The sequence below is a fragment of the Rana temporaria genome, assembly GCF_905171775.1.
Source record: "Rana temporaria chromosome 9 unlocalized genomic scaffold, aRanTem1.1 chr9d, whole genome shotgun sequence".
NCBI lineage: Eukaryota > Metazoa > Chordata > Amphibia > Anura > Ranidae > Rana > Rana temporaria.
The window spans coordinates 1-13,594 of NW_024404480.1; the positions used below are offsets into that span (position 1 = coordinate 1).

General features: G+C 54.2%; 1 protein-coding gene across 1 annotated transcript; it reads left to right on the plus strand.

Moving 5' to 3' along the window:
- Positions 1-3,234: 3,234 nt before the first annotated feature.
- On the plus strand, positions 3,235-4,926 carry LOC120921917 (mediator of RNA polymerase II transcription subunit 12-like; the record flags this gene model as incomplete). Its single annotated transcript, XM_040334420.1, is given in 2 exon segments — positions 3,235-3,316; positions 4,317-4,926. Coding segments are annotated over 2 exon segments (129 nt in total), but the record flags the coding sequence as incomplete, so codon positions are not given.
- Between the last annotated feature and the right edge of the window lie 8,668 nt (positions 4,927-13,594).

Consider the following 13,594-nt stretch of genomic DNA (forward strand, 5'->3'; position numbering starts at 1 on the left):
TTCCTTCCCTCCCTGACGACATCATTTAAGTGTCACCTAACCCCCCCCCCCCCCTTCCTTCCTTCCCTCCCTGACGACATCATTTAAGTGTCACCTAACCCCCCCCCCTTCTTTGGTTGTTTATATGTTCTGTCTTGCGTGTGTTTTCCTGGCAGATTCTGTGCTTGGAATATATTTCCTTCCCTCCCTGACGACCGTCGGCTCTGCCTCTTCCTTCCCTCCTTCCCTGACGACCGTCGGCTCTGCCTCTTCCTTCCCTCCCTCCCTGACGACCGTCGGCTCTGCCTCTTCCTTCCCTCCCTCCCTGACGACCGTCGGCTCTGCCTCTTCCTTCCCTCCCTCCCTGACGACAGTCGGCTCTGCCCCTTCCTTCCCTCCCTCCCTGACGACAGTCGGCTCTGCCCCTTCCTTCCCTCCCTGACGACAGTCGGCTCTGCCCCTTCCTTCCCTCCCTGACGACAGTCGGCTCTGCCCCTTCCTTCCCTCCCTGACGACCGTCAGGCTCTGCCCCTTCCTTCCCTCCCTGACGACCGTCAGGCTCTGCCCCTTCCTTCCCTCCCTGACGACCGTCAGGCTCTGCCCCTTCCTTCCCTCCCTGACGACCGTCAGGCTCTGCCCCTTCCTTCCCTCCCTGACGACCGTCAGGCTCTGCCCCTTCCTTCCCTCCCTGACGACCGTCAGGCTCTGCCCCTTCCTTCCCTCCCTGACGACCGTCAGGCTCTGCCCCTTCCTTCCCTCCCTGACGACCGTCAGGCTCTGCCCCTTCCTTCCCTCCCTGACGACAGTCGGCTCTGCCCCTTCCTTCCCTCCCTGACGACCGTCGGCTCTGCCCCTTCCTTCCTTCCCTCCCTGACGACAGTGGCTCTGCCCCTTCCTTCCTTCCCTCCCTGACGACCGTCGGCTCTGCCCCTTCCTTCCTTCCCTCCCTGACGACCGTCGGCTCTGCCTCTTCCTTCCCTCCCTCCCTGACGACCGTCGGCTCTGCCTCTTCCTTCCCTCCCTCCCTGACGACCGTCGGCTCTGCCTCTTCCTTCCCTCCCTCCCTGACGACCGTCGGCTCTGCCTCTTCCTTCCCTCCCTCCCTGACGACCGTCGGCTCTGCCTCTTCCTTCCCTCCCTCCCTGACGACCGTCGGCTCTGCCCCTTCCTTCCCTCCCTGACGACAGTCGGCTCTGCCCCTTCCTTCCCTCCCTGACGACAGTCGGCTCTGCCCCTTCCTTCCCTCCCTGACGACAGTCGGCTCTGCCCCTTCCTTCCCTCCCTGACGACCGTCAGGCTCTGCCCCTCCCTTCCCTCCCTGACGACCGTCAGGCTCTGCCCCTTCCTTCCCTCCCTGACGACCGTCAGGCTCTGCCCCTTCCTTCCCTCCCTGACGACCGTCAGGCTCTGCCCCTTCCTTCCCTCCCTGACGACCGTCAGGCTCTGCCCCTTCCTTCCCTCCCTGACGACAGTCGGCTCTGCCCCTTCCTTCCCTCCCTGACGACAGTGGGCTCTGCCCCTTCCTTCCCTCCCTGACGACCGTCGGCTCTGCCCCTTCCTTCCTTCCCTCCCTGACGACCGTGGGCTCTGCCCCTTCCTTCCTTCCCTCCCTGACGACCGTCGGCTCTGCCCCTTCCTTCCCTCCCTGACGACAGTGGGCTCTGCCCCTTCCTTCCCTCGCTGACGACAGTGGGCTCTGCCCCTTCCTTCCCTCGCTGACGACAGTGGGCTCTGCCCCTTCCTTCCCTCGCTGACGACAGTGGGCTCTGCCCCTTCCTTCCCTCGCTGACGACAGTGGGCTCTGCCCCTTCCTTCCCTGACGACAGTGGGCTCTGCCCCTTCCCTCTTTGACAGTGGGCTCTGCCCCTTCCTTCCTTCCCTCCCTGACGACAGTGGGCTCTGCCCCTTCCTTCCCTGACGACAGTGGGCTCTGCCCCTTCCTTCCCTGACGACAGTGGGCTCTGCCCCTTCCTTCCTTCCCTCCCTGACGACAGTGGGCTCTGCCCCTTCCTTCCCTCCCTGACGACAGTGGGCTCTGCCCCTTCCTTCCCTCCCTCCCTGACGACAGTGGGCTCTGCCCCTTCCTTCCTTCCCTCCCTGACAGTGGGCTCTGCCCCTTCCTTCCTTCCCTCCCTGACGACAGTCGGCTCTGCCCCTTCCTTCCTTCCTTCCCTCCCTCCCTGACGACAGTCGGCTCTGCCCCTTCCTTCCTTCCTTCCCTCCCTGACGACAGTCGGCTCTGCCCCTTCCTTCCTTCCCTCCCTGACGACCGTCGGCTCTGCCCCTTCCTCCTTTCCCTGACGACCGTCGGCTCTGCCCCTTCCTCCTTTCCCTGACGACCGTCGGCTCTGCCCCTTCCTCCTTTCCCTGACGACCGTCGGCTCTGCCCCTTCCTCCTTTCCCTGACGACCGTCGGCTCTGCCCCTTCCTCCTTTCCCTGACGACCGTCGGCTCTGCCCCTTCCTCCTTTCCCTGACGACCGTCGGCTCTGCCCCTTCCTCCTTTCCCTGACGACCGTCGGCTCTGCCCCTTCCTCCTTTCCCTGACGACCGTCGGCTCTGCCCCTTCCTCCTTTCCCTGACGGCAGTGGGCTCTGCCCCTTCCTTCCCTCCCTGACGGCCGTCGGCTCTGCCCCTTCCTTCCCTCCCTGACGGCAGTGGGCTCTGCCCCTTCCTTCCCTCCCTGACGGCAGTGGGCTCTGCCCCTTCCTTCCCTCCCTGACGGCAGTGGGCTCTGCCCCTTCCTTCCCTCCCTGACGGCAGTGGGCTCTGCCCCTTCCTTCCCTCCCTGACGGCAGTGGGCTCTGCCCCTTCCTTCCCTCCCTGACGGCAGTGGGCTCTGCCCCTTCCTCCTTTCCCCGACGGCAGTGGGCTCTGCCCCTTCCGCCCCTTCCTCCTTTCCCCGACGGCAGTCGGCTCTGCCCCTTCCGCCCCTTCCTCCTTTCCCCGACGGCAGTCGGCTCTGCCCCTTCCTCCTTTCCCCGACGACAGTGGGCTCTGCCCCTTCCTCCTTTCCCCGACGACAGTGGGCTCTGCCCCTTCCGCCCCTTCCTCCTTTCCCCGACGGCAGTCGGCTCTGCCCCTTCCTCCTTTCCCCGACGACAGTGGGCTCTGCCCCTTCCTCCTTTCCCCGACGACAGTGGGCTCTGCCCCTTCCTTCTCCTCCCCCCGCCCCCTGATGTCACTGTGTGAGATGTACCCCTGTAGTTCATCCACTGATGTCTCTACCATATCCTAAGCCCTTTTATATCTTCAGTTTCAGAGACAAGGCCTTCAGCAGACTCAGCAGCAACAGCAGACAGCAGCTCTTGTGCGACAGCTACAGCAGCAATTATCCAGTAAGTAGCGCAGTTCTCTTCTTTGTGGTATTCTTGTGTCCTCCCCCCTGAGCTGTGCAGCTCCTCCAGAGTTACCATGGGACCTCTTGGCTGCTTCTCTGATGAATGCTCTCCTTGCCCGGCCCGGTCAGTTTAGGTGGACGGCCATGTCTTGGTAGGTTTGCGGTTGTGCCATACTCTTTCCATTTTACGATGATGGATTGAACAGAAGCTCCGTGAGATCTTCAAAGCTTGGGAGATTTTTATATAACCGAACCCTGCTTTATACTTCTCCACAACTTTATCCCTGACCTGTCTGGTGTGTTCCTTGGCCTTCATGATGCTGTTTGTTCACTAAGGTTCTCTAACAAACCTCTGAGGGCCTCACAGAACAGCTGTTTTTATACTGAGATGACACACAGGTAGGATCTATTTACTAATTAGGAGACTTCTAAAGGCGATTGGCTCCACTAGATTTTAGTTATCAGAGTAAAGGGGGCTGAACACAACTTTTCACATATTTATTTGTATCGTTTTTCTTCCCATTCACAATTATGTGACACTTTGTGTTGTGTCTCTCACATAAAATCCCAATAAAATACATTTATGTTTTTGCTTGTAACATGACAACATGTGGGGAATTTCAAGGGGTATGAATACTTTTTCAAGGCACGGTATATAGAGGGGTATGATAACTTTTTCCAGGCACTGTATATAGAGGGGTATGATAACTTTTCCAGGCACTGTACATTGTATGGTTGTGTCCTCTGACATTGTATCCTTTCCTCTGTACTCTTTGTACGTTCTCTGGTGTGGTGTCGTCCTCTGTACAATCGTTCTTTGGTGATCCAGAACGCTCGTACAGAGGAGGACACCACACCAGAGAACGTACAATCATACAAAGAGTACAGAGGAAAGGACACCACACCTGGTAATGTCCCGTCTTCCTTGCTATAACCTCCCCCCCCCCCCCCCCCCCCACACGCACACTGAAGGGTTTCCTCTCTTTTTTCCTTTTCAGACACACAAACACAACAGCAAGCTTCCAATATGTTTGGCCGATTCTGATTGGACTGTGAAGGTTTCTGCTCCCCGCTGGGACTGAACACAAAGATCGAGGATCCTTTTCTCCATCACTGAAGTGTTATTGGGGGACCTCTGAAGGTCGCAGCGATGCCCCCCCCTCCCCCGGCTCGGTCCAGAGACTCCGATATATATCATAGAGAAGAGGAGGGGGATGGGCGGGGCCCCCGAATGTCAGGAGCTCCCTACAGAACCCGGGGCGCAAGGGCTTTTGTGTGTCTTGTGGACCTTTTAAGATTTTAAACGGCGACAAAAGTTTTTAGTATTTTGATAACCAAATGATGATAAAATTGTCGTTTTCTAAAATATTTATATGGCAACCTGATCTCAGGCACTTGTACGGACACCGCTAAAAAGACGATTTCTTTTTTTTTTTTTTTTTTCTTGTTGCCTTGTCCCGCTGTAAAAAAACAAAAAATAATGAAAAATAACAAAAAAAGAAAAGTAAATATATGAGTTTGTAATGGGAGCGTGGATTGGGCTTTCTGAGGCCGCCGATTGGACGGTGCGATTCTGGTCCTTCGGAAGATAACGAAAAGCTGCGCTGGGGAAATTTTGAACGCTTTACTATTTAATGCGTTCGTATGTCCCGCCGTCTGTGTGGGCGTGTGCCCCCGCCGTCTGTGTGGGCGCATCCCCGCCGCCTGTGTGGGCCGTGCCCCCGCTGTCTGTGGGTGTGCCGCCGCCTGTGTGGGCCCGCGCCCCCGCCGCCTGTGTGGGCCGCGCCCCCGCCGCCTGTGTGGGCCGCGCCCCCCGCCGTCTGTGTGGGCATGTGCCCCCGCCGTCTGTGTGGGCGCATCCCCGCCGCCTGTGTGGGCCGTGCCCCCGCTGTCTGTGGGTGTGCCGCCGCCTGTGTGGGCCCGCGCCCCCGCCGCCTGTGTGGGCCCGCGCCCCCGCCGCCTGTGTGGGCCGCGCCCCCGCCGCCTGTGTGGGCCGCGCCCCCCGCCGCCTGTGTGGGCCGCGCCCCTTCGCTGTATTATGTCCCTGCATTGTAGCCAAGGCCCTCGGGGGCCTTTCAAGGATTTCTCCCATTTATGTTTTTGTCCTTTTTTGTTTTATATTATATTTCTGCTGCGCAGAACCTCTTCGGACTAGATGTGTGTTTTTTTCGTTCCATCGATTGGTTCAGGAATGGCGCTGCGGATTGGAGGAGATCACACGCAACCAATCAGCACCAAGAGTCTTCACTGCATAGGAACCGGGCAAAGTCGTTTCCTTCATCCCTCTGTGATGTCCAAGCGATGTCTACTTCCCTCAGAAAGCAACCCCCCCCCTCCTTGTTTTGTTCCTGACCACGCTAGGCAACGGAAGCAGATCCGTCCTAGCGTGGTCAGTTTGCTTCTCCTCAGCTGACTTGGAAGGCTCTATGACATTGTGCCCTGTAGGCAGAGTCGTTTCCTTCGTCCCTCTGTGATGTCTACTACCCGGTGATCCTGCCAGTCCCCCTCAAAAAACAACCCCTTTCCTTGTTTCTGACCACGCTAGGCAACGGAAGCCGATCCGTCCTAGCGTGGTCAGTTTGCTTCTCCTCAGCTGACTTGGAAGGCTCTATGACGTTGTGCCCAGTAGTTTTATCACACCCCCCATCCACCATTTGATTGGCAGCAGACAGAGCCACGGATCTCCTTGCATGTTGGTGGAAGCGGCTGAACGTCTTCTGCAGGCTCCGCCCCCTCGTCCTCTGAGATATGGAAGGGGGGGGGGTGGGCGGACACCTAAATATCCCCTAAAAAAAAGCATTTGCTTTATTTATTTTTTTAAATGGTGCCTAGTGTTCGAGGTTTCAAAGTGTTATGTGAATGTGAACCATGTGAAAGTTGAAGTTTAGTTATAAATATCAGCACAAGGGACATAAATTCCTATTAATCTGATGTGTCCCTTGTGCTGCTGGAAATATTCCTCCTCCAATGCCCCCCAACCCCCGCTACTGTAGCCTTCCGGTGAGGCATAGTGGAACTGCAAGGGGCACTCAAGAGCAGGGGTGGTCCATCCCTACGGGGCGCCGCCCCTCTAATTTATATGTGGGGCGCCGCCCTTCTAATTCATATGTGGAGCGCCGCCCTTCTAATTTATATGTGGGGCGCCGCCCTTCTGGTTTATATGTGGGGCTCCACCCTTCTAATATATATGCGGGGCGCCGCCCTTCTAATATATATGCGGGGCGCCGCCCTTCTGGTTTATATGTGGGGCGCCGCCCTTCTAATATATATGCGGGCGCCGCCCTTAATTATATGCGGGCGCCGCCCTTATTTATATGCGGGGCCCGGCCCTTCTACTTCATATGCAGGGCGCCGCCCTTCTAATATATATGCGGGAGCCGCCCTTAATTATATGCGGGCGCCGCCCTTATTTATATGTGGGGCGCCGCCCTTCTAATATATATGTGGGGTGCCGCCCTTCTAATTTATATGTGGGGCGCCGCCCTTCTAATATATATGTGGGGTGCCGCCCTTCTAATTTATATGTGGGGCGCCGCCCTTCTAATATATATGTGGGGTGCCGCCCTTCTAATTTATATGCAGGGTGCCGCCCTTCTAATATATATGTGGGGTGCCGCCCTTCTAATTTATATGCAGGGTGCCGCCCTTCTAATATAAATGTGGGGTGCCGCCCTTCTTATTTATATGTGGGGCGCCGCCCTTCTAATTTATATGCAGGGTGCCGCCCTTCTAATATAAATGTGGGGTGCCGCCCTTCTTATTTATATTCATTTTGTCTTCCTAATTCCCCCGGCCAATCAGGAAGCGGGTCCTGAGACCTTATTGGCCAGGGAGTCTTAGGACTTTGGGGGTTTGGTGTTAGTTTGCCGTCCCCCCCAATATATTAAGCACCAGCCGCCACTGCTCAAGAGTGCCCAACTGTGCCCGCCCTTTCTGTCCCCCTTCTTCCATTCATACTATAGCTCCTGTGAATGGAGGAGGCCGAGGTTTTAATCCACCCATCCTCCATTCATCGATCCCGTTCCATGAATAGTATGACTTCTAGGAAGGGAGGAAAGGGCGGGCACTCTTAATAAGTGCATATGACCGGACCCCGGACCCTCGGCCCCTGCTGCCGTATTATAGCGTAGAAGACGGACCTGTCAATCATCTGCCCCTCTTTCATTCATAGAAGCTATAGTACAACTTCTGTGAGTGGAGGAGGGGGTGAAAAGGTTGGGCACTCTGAGTGCATCTAACGGGACCCTCGGCTCTGTTGACCCCCCTCCATCATTCTATAGCTTCTATCAATGAGGAGATGGACCTGTCAATCATCTGCCCCTCCTTCATTCATAGTACGGCTTCTGTGAGTGGAGGAGGGGGCGGAAGGGAAAGGGTGGGTACTGTAGATCAGTGCATGTGACTGGACCCCCCCCCCCCGACTCTATTATCCCCTGCTGCACAGGAAGATGGGGGGCGGGGCATCAGAGGAGGGCGATTTCAGTTTTCCAGCAGCATAAGGGACACACAGGATTAGAAGGTGGGTCCCTTGTGCTGATTTTTTTTTAAATGCCGCCAGTGTCCTGTACAAACCTTCTGTGAAATCTGATTGGATGACGTGTGACTGTATATTGTGTGTAAAATGTGCATCAGGTATTAATAGGTGGAATCTGGCGATGGGGGAGGTGCAGAGAGGGCCGGAGATCCTTTGAGGGGCGTGTCCGGAGGCGTGTCCTCCATATCCAACGTGTATTCTGTCTGCTGCAGGAAACGACCCGCCGCTCCGTCATCCTCCATCAATGAAGTGTATTGCAGCCGCCATGTACTGCCCGTCATTTGTGATCTATGGGGGGATGGGAATTTTTGTGCCCCAAATTGGAATGTGAAGAAAACAGACATGGGGGGGGGGGAGGGGGGGGAGGGGGGGGGGTCCCTTTTTGACATAAAAGTTTTCTACAATTTTCTTTAATAAATTTCTTTTTAACATCCACTTTCTGTGTTTTCACTGGCAGAGCTCCGGAATAATAAATCCATCGGTCACGTGACTTCTTCCTGTAATAAAGACCGCCCACTGCTGCTCTCTCTCCTTGTCTAGGGTGACTGGTCTTGTCTCCGCCCCCTCCTGTAGTGGGTGGAGCCTGCTGGGTCACTCCTACAGCTCAGCTGTCTCCTTATCCAGGGTGACTGGTCTTGTCTCCGCCCCCCTATGTAGTGGGTGGAGCCTGCTTGGTCACTCCCACAGCTCTGCTCTCTCCTTGTCCAGGGTGACTGGTCTTGTCTCCACCCCCCTTCTGTAGTGGGTGGAGCCTGCTGGGCCACTCCCTCAGCTCTCTCTCCTTGTCTAGGGTGACTGGTCTTGTCTCCACCCCCCTTCTGTAGTGGGTGGAGCCTGCTGGGCCACTCCCTCAGCTCTCTCTCCTTGTCTAGGGTGACTGGTCTTGTCTCCGCCACCTCCTGTAGTGGGTGGAGCCTGCTGGGTCACTCCCACAGCTCTGCTCTCTCTCCTTGTGCAGGGTTACTGGTCTTGTCTCTGCCCCCTCCTGTAGTGGGTGGAGCCTGCTGGGTCACTCCCACAGCTCTGCTCTCTCTCCTTGTCCAGGGTGACTGGTCTTGTCTCCGCCCCCTTCTGTAGTGGGTGGAGCCTGCAGGGCCACTCCTACAACTCAGCTCTCTCTCCTTGTCCCGGTGACTGGTCTTGTCTCCGCCCCCTCCTGTAGTGGGTGGAGGCTCTTCCCCCCCCCCCCCCACAGCTCTGCCATATACAGCACAGTGATGATGTCATTACGAATATCTGTTTGCCGCGACATTTATATCCTTTGTAAGTATTTTGTGCCCGGAGTTCAGCTTCTCAGCAGATAAATACCCTTAGAGAGTTTTTATGTTTAGATACTTTGTAGAGTAAATCTAAGTATTGTCCGAATGTCCCGCTAAGCCCCTCCCACTCACAGACCCGGTCTCAGATTTGTTTTTGTAGCATTTCACTTTTTGTGACATGGCAAGGGTTGTAACGGAATGGAGCTCCGCCCCTAGTGACAGGAGCACTCTCCCCAGAACTACATCTCCCAAGAGCCCTTTCACTACATGTTCTGTGTGTGGGCGGGATCTTCGAACGCAAGGCAGCTACATTGTTTTACTGGGAAAGACATCCGTTTATGTACATATGGGGGGGGGGGGGGTAGGTGGTCTTCTGCAGTCCAGTATAGTTGAGGGTTACAGAGGGAGGGATGGAGGGTGTATTTTGCAGTCCAGTAGGGAGATGGATTGAGTATAATGGGGTGTTCTGCAGTCCAGTAGGGTTAGAAAGGCATAGAGGTTAGGTGGTATTCCCCATCCCTCACCCCTACTGGACTGCAGAACACCCCATTATCCTCTATCCCTCACCCCTACTGGACTGCAGAACACCCCATTATCCTCTATCCCTCACCCTACTGGACTGCAGAACACCCCTACCCTTCAATTATAATACGGTTATCCAGTCCAGTAGGGGGAGGGATGAGGGATTCCTATCCCCCATCCCTCTCTAACCCTCACCCTACTGGACTGCAGGATAACCGTATTAATATAGAATTTCAGGATAGGAGTGTTCTGCAGTCCAGTAGGGTGAGGGATAGAGGATAATGGGGTGTTCTGCAGTCCAGTAGGGGTGAGGGATAGAGGATAATGGGGTGTTCTGCAGTCCAGTAGGGGTGAGGGATAGAGGATAATGGGGTGTTCTGCAGTCCAGTAGGGGTGAGGGATAGAAGATAATGGGGTGTTCTGCAGTCCAGTAGGGTGAGGGATGGGGGATAGTCCAGTAGGGGTTGGAGAGGGATAGAGGATAATGGGGTGTTTTGCAGTCCAGTAAGGGTTGGAGAGGAATAGGAGGATAGGCAGTGTTCTGCAGTCCCTTAGGGTGAGGGATGGGGGATAGTCCAGTAGGGTGAGGGATAGAGGATAATGGGGTGTTCTCCAATCCAGTATGGTGGGAGTTAAAGAGGGATGGGGGGGGGGGTGTTCTGCAGTCCAGTAGGGTGAGGGATGGGGGATAGTCCAGTAGGATGGGGGATAGAGGATAATGAGGTGTTCTGCAGTCCAGTAGGGAGATGGATTGAGTATAATGGGGTGTTCTGCAGTCCAGTAGGGAGATGGATTGAGTATAATGGGGTGTTCTGCAGTCCAGTAGGGTGAGGGATAGTCCAGTAGGGTGAGGGATAGTCCAGTAGGGTGAGGGATAGAAGATAATGGGGTGTTCTGCAGTCCAGTAGGGGTTGGAGAGGAATAGGAGGATAGGCAGTGTTCTGCAGTCCCTTAGGGTGAGGGATGGGGGATAGTCCAGTAGGGTGAGGGATGGGGGATAGTCCAGTAGGGTGAGGGATGGGGGATAGTCCAGTAGGGTGAGGGATGGGGGATAGTCCAGTAGGGTGAGGGATAGAGGATAATGGGGTGTTCTCCAATCCAGTATGGTGGGAGTTAAAGAGGGATGGGGGGGGGTTCTGCAGTCCAGTATAGTTGAGGGTTACAGAGGGAGGGATGGAGGGTGTATTTTGCAGTCCAGTAGGGAGATGGATTGAGTATAATGGGGTGTTCTGCAGTCCAGTAGGGTTAGAAAGGCATAGAGGTTAGGTGGTATTCCCCATCCCTCACCCTACTGGACTACAGAACACCCCTACCCTTCTATTATAATACGGTTATCCAGTCCAGTAGGGTGAGGGATAGAGGATAATGGGGTGTTCTGCAGTCCAGTAGGGGTGAGGGATAGAGGATAATGGGGTGTTCTGCAGTCCAGTAGGGGTGAGGGATAGAGGATAATGGGGTGTTCTGCAGTCCAGTAGGGGTGAGGGATAGAGGATAATGGGGTGTTCTGCAGTCCAGTAGGGTGAGGGATAGTCCAGTAGGGTGAGGGATAGAGGATAATGGGGTGTTCTGCAGTCCAGTAGGGTGAGGGATGGGGGATAGTCCAGTAGGGGTTGGAGAGGGATAGAGGATAATGGGGTGTTTTGCAGTCCAGTAAGGGTTGGAGAGGAATAGGAGGATAGGCAGTGTTCTGCAGTCCCTTAGGGTGAGGGATGGGGGATAGTCCAGTAGGGTGAGGGATAGAGGATAATGGGGTGTTCTCCAATCCAGTATGGTGGGAGTTAAAGAGGGATGGGGGGGGGGGGTGTTCTGCAGTCCAGTAGGGTGAGGGATGGGGGATAGTCCAGTAGGGTGAGGGATGGGGGATAGTCCAGTAGGATGGGGGATAGAGGATAATGAGGTGTTCTGCAGTCCAGTAGGGGGAGGGATGGTGGATAATGGGGGTGTTCTGCAGTCCAGTAGGGTTAGGGGTTGGAGAGGGACAGGAGGATAATGGGGTGTTCTGCAGTCCAGTAGGGAGATGGATTGAGTATAATGGGGTGTTCTGCAGTCCAGTAGGGGGAGGGATGGTGGATAATGGGGGTGTTCTGCAGTCCAGTAGGGAGATGGATTGAGTATAATGGAGTGTTCTGCAGTCCAGTAGGGGGAGGGATGGTGGATAATGGGGGTGTTCTGCAGTCCAGTAGGGGGAGGGATGGTGGATAATGGGGGTGTTCTGCAGTCCAGTAGGGTTAGGGGTTGGAGAGGGACAGGAGGATAGGGAGTGTTCTGCAGTCCAGGAACCAGAAGTGAGTGATCTAGTAAAGGGCAGCCGCTGGGCCCCCTTCCTTCCCACTCCCCTCAGTTTTTTGGGGTACTGTCTTGCCCTTTGCACAAGATAATCTCGTACCCCCTGTCCCCTTTGCGCAATAATATTCTGAGGGTTCTGGACTTCTTCGTACATTGCCCCCCTTTTCCTTTCCATGCTTGCATGAAGAGCGACCCCCCTAATCGCCCCTTGTCCTCCTTTATGGGGGTCAAAGGATTATCCTCAGGCAGTGACAAATGTCTAATATTAGAAGAAAGGTGAGTTGCACTGGGAAACCCCACCATGCAGCCACCTACGACGCATGCTCGCCGAGGAGCTTAACATTGGAATTTCAGAAAAGGACGCGGCTTAGGCGCAGGGCCGTCTTTAAGACGAGGCAAAAGGGGCCCCTGGGCCCTGTCTGTGGTGGGGCCCAAAGCAGCTGCCTCATACTTGCCGACTATTCAATTCCCTCGTCCCTTGAAGTTTTAGTCCTGTGCCGTGTCCTGATATCTCGGTGTGAAGTGCTGCTACTAATGCTGCCCAGCTCTGCCCTATTGTTGTGTACAGATGACTCACCTGCAGACCCTTTACATGTAAATAACGGGAGCATTCATATGTAAATAGCAGAGGCCGGCGGCATTCATATGTATATCATGCTCCTCTGCAGTGAGGAGATGATGTGCTGTAACCTCTAGCAACCAATCAGTGAGCATTATTACTGTACAGTAATCTCTAGCAACCAATCAACCAGCAGAAATCATGTGCTGTAACCTCTAGCAACTAATCAGTGAGCCGTAATGTGTGCTGTAAACCTCTAGCAACCAGTCAGTAAGTGGTAATGATATTCTGTAACCTCTAGCAACCAGTCAGTAAGTGGTAATGATATTCTGTAACCTCTAGCAACCAGTCAGTAAGTGGTAATGATATGCTGTAACCTCTAGCAACCAGTCAGTAAGTGGTAATGATATTCTGTAACCTCTAGCAACCAGTCAGTAAGTGGTAATGATATGCTGTAACCTCTGGCAGCCAATCGCAATCACTGCCTGATCTGATCCAGTAAACTGATTTGAAGTCTGGCCAATATTTATTGTATGTCTCAGAGCGGGAGGAGAGCGAAATTACTGACCTACCTGATTGGAGGCAAATTCAGATGGAGAGAGGAAAGAAGGAGAAACGGAGGGAAGAATAGAGGGTAGTGAAGGGGGAGGTGCACTCCGGCCCTCCGAGCAAATCCCATCTCATTATGTAGCTGTGAGAGTTGATCCAGGGGTCCCATGTTGGGTTGAACCGTACAACCTCATCATTTAATATATTTTTTTTTTTTTTTTTTGCGCTATAAACAAAAATAGAGCGACAATTTAGAAAAAAAAGCAATTGTTTTACTTTTTGCTATAATAAATATCCCCCAAAATATATATTAAAAAAAAAATTCTCAGTTTAGGGCAATACGTATTCTACCTATTTTTGGTAAAAAAAACGCAATAAGCGTTTATCGATTGGTTTGCGCAAAATGTATAGCATTTACAAAATAGGGGATAGTTTTATTGCTTTTTTTTTTTTTACTAGTAATGGGGGCGATTAGCTTTTTTTTTTTTGGTACTGCGACATTACGGCGGACACAGAAACTTTTGACACATTTTTGGGACCATTGTCATTTTCACAGCGATCAGTGCT